Below are 6978 nucleotides of genomic sequence, written 5' to 3'. Positions count from 1 at the left end.
ACCAGAGCTCCCTGGATCTCTGCTCTGCAGAAATCCCTCAGTGAATAGTCATGGCTTGGGAGTAAGAGTGAAAACTTTTTAAACTAATGCATCACTTCCCACTGGTCCAAATCAACTGGAATACACTTGGCTGCCAATTACAGAAAAGTCTAGGCTCCAAGGGACAATTCAGTATAATCTTTCAAGTGCTTCCCTCAATGGCTTGCACTAAAAAAAAAAAAAAAAAGTTGAAATGACACAATCTTGGCCTCTCTAAAATAACAAATTAAAAACCTGAAAAATTATATCAACACAAATGTTGTACAATCCTAGAATTCCAGGAATCTACTATGGTATTTTTTCATCTCTGAGGTCCCTTCCACTACTCCCCTCTATTGGTTGGCTATGTTCACATAATGCTGAAGACTTAGCAGTTAAACTGCGTTGTCGTTTCCAAAAAGCCTTTCAAAAACAATTCTTACCCAATCTCATTCTTCTGTATGTTTTTTTTTTTTCCTACTAGGAAAGGAGATAGTAGTTTTCAGTCGAAATTCATTCAATTCCTCCCAGTTGCTCTGCAGGTAAAAGAAGTACTTCAGAAATCCTCAAGTACAGGGCTCTTCACTTTTTTGTGTGTAATCCAGCGAAACCTATGGACACTTCAGAATATTTTAAAATGTAAAAAATAAAGTAGGAGGGATTGAAAGGGAACAAATTCTATTGAAATATAGTTATTGGAATATTAAAAAGTAATCTGACCCCAGGTTAAGAATTCCTGCCCTAGTAGAATCTGAAAGTGTAAATTCAGCCAGTGCAGAACAATCTGAGCAACCAGGATGGCAACCACCTGACAAAAGTTATCCAGTTCATTTCATTTAAAGAATGATGTATTTGGGAGCAGCTAGGTGGCTCAGTAGATTGAGAGTCAGGCCTGTAGAGGGGAGGTCCTGGAATAAAACTTAGCCTTAAATATTCCCAGCTGTGTGACCCTGGGCAAGTCACTTAACTCCCATTGCCTAGCCTTTACCACTCTTTAGCCTTGGAACCAATATACAATATTGATCCTAAGGTGGAAGGTAAGGGTTTAAAAAAAAAACCTGCAAGGTTAAAGAAGGCTGCAGTGTTGGGGGTGGTGGGTGCAGCCAGCCAGTTTTCACACCTTGGCTAGTTCGGTCCAGTCCGGTGTGGCCCACACACCCGCTCGCTGCTTCTCGAGGAGGGACCGTCGTCGTCGTCGCTGTCTCCCAGAGCTCGGAGACTCTGGGACTTCTCCCAACCTGGGTGCCCAGGAGACTCCGAGGTTGAACTCAGTAGATCAGCCCATGAAAACTTCCATACTCAGACAAAGAAACGGATCTGGCTGAAAACAATACTTATTATCTTGGGCCTGGCAGCAGGGAAGAAGACAAGTGGTGGAAATCTTACAGTCTGCAAAGCAGACTGAAAGGTGACATAGAAGCTGAAGATGGGTGGTGGGGAGAGATTCAACATTCCAGTTTCCCAATCTAGAAATGTTAGTAAGAACCAACAGCAGCAACTTAATAGGCAAAAGAACAAGGACCAGAATTCCCAGATGAAGATTGTTCACAAAAAGAAAGAAAGAGGACACGTCTATAATTCATCTGCAGCTGCATGGCAGGCTGTACAAAATGGGGGGAAGAATGGACATTTTCCAAATAATCAAAATTGGAATTCCAGCTTAGCAAGTTCCAATTTATTTTTGAAATCCCAAACTAATCAGAACTACGCTGGAGCAAAATTTAGTGAACCCCCATCACCGAGTGTTCTGCCAAAACCTCCCAGTCACTGGGTTCCAGTATCCTTGACTCCTTCTGATAAAGAAATGACCTTTCAACTGAAAACTTTACTTAAAGTCCAGCTGTGATGGGAGATAACCGGCGTGCTGATGTCGAAGTGTTTAGGGCTTCAGATGGTTTAAGAAGAGCAAATCAAGCCTGGGTTCCTAAACATAAAAATTTCTTGGTTGGGGAAAATGCTATCTTATCTCTGTACAGCAGCTGACTGACGATATTGGGCAATATTTGATGTCAAGTTTCATGTGTGCGTACATTTTTCATTCCTCCGTGAGCCTTGTGACCAGTTATGACGGCCATTAGAAGGCAGTTTGAAATCGTGTCAATTCTTGGACTGGATGTCAATCTCAATTGAATAGCAGCTCTCCAAGTTTTGAACTTGAAATCATAGTTTAAATTGTAAATCAGGGTTTATGTATAGATTCACGGGCTTTTCTTAATTAGGGAAAAATATGTATTATAAATCATGTTTCTAGGCAAAAAACCATACTAGAGCAATGGAACATTTAATGTGAGGCAGTAGCAGATTTGTGATTTCTGGAAAATGAGCAAAGTCATTTATATTTCATTGTGGCTGGGGTAGATAAAAGATAAAGTTGAGCACCAGCCACATGTGATGGGATGGGAATAGAAACCACAATAGCATTGAACTGCCAAATCCAATGTGAACTTTCAGGGATAGATGGATAAATGTGTGATAGGAATCCTTGGCAATGAATCAAGGAGGGGGAATGTCAGTCAGTAAGGTGGTCCTGAAATCAAAGGGACTTGTGGTTGATGACATTATACAGGGAAGGTTGAGACTGGGTAGGGCAGAGAACATTGCCTTATTACCTGCCTCATCCCTTATGGGTTACTGGCATTTGTAGGCTTAATTTTCTATGAATACTTCAATTCTCAATTGCTATATGATCAGGAACTAATCCCCTTAGGATACACACACATATAGACAGACAAAAGTATTTTTTGTGTCAGGAGAATGTACCAAAAAGCTTCTTAAAGATATTAAAATCTTAATATTCAGTATTTGGCCACATTGCATCAAGGCACTGGCAGAATTGCTCTGACTTCAGGTAGGAGACTGAAGTAGGATAGTAAAGTTGTAAATAATGTAGGAAAGAGAAAGCCATGTAAATAAGTGTAAAATTTGTAGCATATGTACATTTTTGCTGGCCTTTTCTTCAAAAAGTATTTTTAATACAGAATTGCTCAATATAAGGCAGACCTTGGACTGAATGAAGACATGGTCTGGTTTTAGAAGGATCAAGATATATTTTTAAAAAGAAAGCAGTGTCCTTGCATTAAGTTGCTACTGCTACATGTTTTGATTCAGCTGGAAACTCTTGCAAGAGACCAACTTAGAGCTATTAGGAAGAAACCAGAACTTCTAAAGCTGCTAAGACACAGAGTGCTCTTATTTTGAACACATAAATGAATGTTTGAATAAGAATACTATTAAAACAGGCCTAATTATTTTTTCTAAAATCAAAACAAAACAAAACAAAAAAGGTCAACAAGAAGGCAATTTTGATTGAATGACAATCTTTTACCAAAGGGTCCCTTCACAGACAGAAAATAAGGTACTCCCTTTGGCCTTTACCTATCAATGTTTTGAACTAAAGACCAATTAGAAAATTATAGACATTTTGTTTTTTCCCATAAAGCCAGTGGAACACTCCTGAGAAATGGGTTACATCAAATTTTCTGTTTTTTTTTTTTTACTACGCACATGTGTTATTTTGTAAGATTATGCAGTCAGGAACAACATGAGCACTGATTAAAAAAACAACTAACCCAAGAATGGGTAAGAAAGGGAAAAAAATTGATTTTTAAACAGTAACTTGTCTAGAAAAATGTTTACCAAAAAAAAAGCTCTCCCAAATGTTTAGTTTTTATTAAAAACTGATTGGTATATTGTCCACATTTTGCTTTTTCTCCTAGGAGAAATACTTTAAGAACAGGTATCCAAATGCATTTGGTGTTTAATCAACTTTTGTGAAGTACTTATATACGTATGTTAATTGGAAACAAAGCTGAAAATAAAATGATTTCTCCCCTAAAAAAAAAAAGAACCTGCAAGATCAAGGAAAGACTACCTAGTGGACCTAAAAAACACTTATTAAATTACTTTCAAAGTACAGATCTAAAAACTTAAAAAACATAAAAAGCATGTATACTGAGGTCTCTGCTGATTTCTACAAGCTAATTTACTCTTTTAATCTCCCAGGGGCATGGGGAGGGAAGCCCAGGATAAGTAACTACCATCTCTTAAGAGAAATTACCAAATGCAAACTGCCAAATCTCCAAATGGGTTAGTTCTTCCTACTTGGGAGAGGATCCAGTTGTTGGAGATGCAGTGGGCTAACCTAATTGTGTGTTCCTGAAAAATTCTGAATAAACTATAGTGAGCCCCCAGGGTGTATGTGAACCCACCAGGTTACCTAAGGAGAGTTAAACCACTCCAGGGGGCAAATTAAGCTAAAGCTCCCCAGGAAGATCAGTGGTGGAACATAGAGTATGTATAACCATGTACTTCCTGCTTGACTGAGAGACCCAGTTAAAAAATAAGAAACAAAAAAACTTTTATACAGTATGTCTTGGTTTGACTTTCCCTCCCCAGAGGGAAAATAAACAGAAAATAAGAGAAAACAAGGTAACTTACCTATACCTTCAACACTTGATTTATTTTTCATGAAAGCAGTTCATGGTCCCTTCTGCCTCCTAGTTTTTACTTTATTCAATTGTTCCTCAGGTTCCTCTGCTGTTAGCATCACATCCACTAGGTCAGTGATGGTGAACCTTTTAGAGATGGGAGTGCCAGGGCCCACCTCCTTACCCCACACAGGGTGGGAAGGAAGGGCTCCCATTGGGCTGCTGGACAGAGGTGCAGGTGATGTGGAAAAATGTCATCAGGATGGAAAGGCAGAGGGGAGCAGCTCCAGGGAGTCCCTCTGCCTTTCTAGAAATGAACTCTGGGGGTTGGGAGAGAGGGTAGCTGAGTGTCCCAAGAGAGGTCTGCATGCCATCTTTGGCACCCATGCCATAGGTTTGCCATCACTGCACTAGGCATTGGTCAGACCTCTACCTTTGTCTCATTTGGTGAATTCAGGAGCTTCCATGCATCTAATTACAATCTTTATGCAGATGATTTCTATTCCACCTCCTACCTGGATACATCTGGGGGTTGTCTCCCTCTGGAGCTCTAATTTCCTACCACTAACTGCCTTTTGGATAAAATTGTGGATATCCCACAGGCATCTCAAACTCCAGAAGTCCAAAGACTGGACACTTCATCATTCCTGTCCCAGTTTGGGTACACCTTCCTCCCAAGGATTTATGCTCCAAATCTCCCTCTATCCAATTTATTGCCAGATCCTATACATTCTTCACTTTGTACTTTCATCCTCCCAAATCTCATCCATCATCCTTCAGCTTTCACACTGAGGAAAAGCTTCCCACAGTATGGTTTGGTTTATCTGAAAACGTTCCCTTACCCTAATAGCAAACCAGGGAACAATAGTATGTGTACATTTAACTTCTAACATTTTTTTCTCTCAAGAAAATATTCCTATTGCTTCTCCCACCGGGTTCTTTTCTTACCACTAATCCGATTGCTTCTTGGTCTCCTTTGCTGGGTGACTGGGTGGTTATATAGGCCAACTTCGAATGTCCTTCAGGGATCCATCCGGAGACCTTTTCTCTTTTCTCTCATTTGGGGACCATATCAGCTCCCATAGATCCAATTATCATGTTTAGGTAAACGAGTGTTCCCTCCGGTCCCCCTCCCCCATCTACATATTCAGTCCCAGTCTCCCTCCTGAAGTCCTCCCATCACTAACCTACCATTAAGATGAGATGCTGGATGCTGTTATCCCACAAACCTCCAAAGTCCACGTGTTCTTGTCTTTCTTTCCAAGCTTCACCCCCCTCTGACCCAACAGCACCCACTAAAGCAGGGCACCCCCTCCAGGGGCCCGTCGGTCACTCAGGACCCCAAATTGCAGCCCCCCTCCATCTGATAATGGGGCCCGTGGCTCCCGATTTTGGGAAACTCACACCCCCAACCCAACATTCGCACTCTCAGGGGCCCGGAGATACCTCCAGGCCNACACCCCCAACCCAACATTCGCACTCTCAGGGGCCCGGAGATACCTCCAGGCCTGCCCCACCCCCACCCTTACTCCCCTCGAGCAAACACGAGACGGAGACACGGAAATGCTGGAACTTCAGAACTTTAATCGTGTCTCTCCCGGGAGGTCAAGGCGCCGGCGCCAGCAGCGGCAAGGCAGCGGCAGCAACAGCAACTCAGAACTGGATCACTTGTCCCTTCCGCTTCTTGTCTCCTCCCAGCTCGAAGTGCTTGCAGCGCTTGATGGCCAGCATTCTCTTGGACCTGCAGTTGGGCTCCACGCACTCGAGTCTCAGCACGATCTTCTTGGTGGTCTTGGCCTTCTTACGGAAGATGGGCTTGGTCTGGCCGCCGTAGCCGCTCTGCTTGCGGTCGTAGCGCCGCTTGCCCTGCGCGTACAGAGAGTCCTTGCCCTTCTTGTACTGCGTCACCTTATGCGGTTGATGCTTCCCGCACTTCTTGCAGAAGGTGCGCCGGGTCTTGGGCACGTTCACCATGATGGCGGCGGCGGCTTCGGCTGCTGCTGAGGCGACACCGGGCGCGGGTGGGGGGCTCCCCGACTCTGCTTCACGTGGGGCCGGGCTTCTCTTCGGCGCCGCGAAGGACAGGGGAGGAGACGGAGGCGGTGGACAAGAGTTCTGAGAGAAAAAGCTGCCGGAGCCGGGAGCGAAGCGACCGGACGCACGAGACTCCCGGGGAGGAAGGGCTGAAAGCACGGGGACGCCGTTCTATTGGCCCGCTCGGGGCGGAAATGGAAGTGGTGGAAGATACCCAGGAGGCCAAGCGAGCCGGGTTGTCCGGAAGATCTGGTAATTCCTGACGAAAGTGCCGAAGTGCTCGGAGGGCGCTGCTCTTCGGCGGCGGCCTTTCTTGGCGCGAATGTGCTGTTGGGGTGTTGACGGGTGATTTACTGCCGGCTTGCGGAGCTACGGCTGCCGACAAGGGCTGGCTTTTGACGATTTACGACAGTTTGTTGCTGCTTGTTTCTTTGTCGCCATGGTGATGTTCATTTAAACCAGTCTCGTAAACATTGACTAGGGTGGAGTTTTTTAAAAT

The 6978-nt window shown here is 43.8% G+C and overlaps 2 protein-coding genes across 2 annotated transcripts; one reads left to right on the top strand and one right to left on the bottom strand.

Moving 5' to 3' along the window:
- The first annotated feature begins 1303 nt into the window (after window positions 1-1303).
- On the top strand, window positions 1304-2010 carry LOC123239397 (proline-rich nuclear receptor coactivator 2-like). Its single transcript, XM_044666664.1, has one exon. It carries the CDS (start codon window positions 1445-1447, stop codon window positions 1862-1864), a length of 420 nt encoding a protein of 139 aa, XP_044522599.1. The 5' UTR covers window positions 1304-1444; the 3' UTR covers window positions 1865-2010.
- Window positions 2011-6009: 3999 nt separating this feature from the next.
- LOC123239396 (60S ribosomal protein L36a) lies at window positions 6010-6642 on the bottom strand. The gene has a single exon (XM_044666663.1). It carries the CDS (start codon window positions 6417-6419, stop codon window positions 6099-6101), a length of 321 nt encoding a protein of 106 aa, XP_044522598.1. The 5' UTR covers window positions 6420-6642; the 3' UTR covers window positions 6010-6098.
- Between the last annotated feature and the right edge of the window lie 336 nt (window positions 6643-6978).

Source organism: Gracilinanus agilis, chromosome 3 (assembly GCF_016433145.1).
Source record: "Gracilinanus agilis isolate LMUSP501 chromosome 3, AgileGrace, whole genome shotgun sequence".
NCBI lineage: Eukaryota > Metazoa > Chordata > Mammalia > Didelphimorphia > Didelphidae > Gracilinanus > Gracilinanus agilis.
The sequence above is the reverse complement of the archived record's forward strand: the minus strand, read 5'-3'. Positions and strand labels throughout refer to the sequence as shown.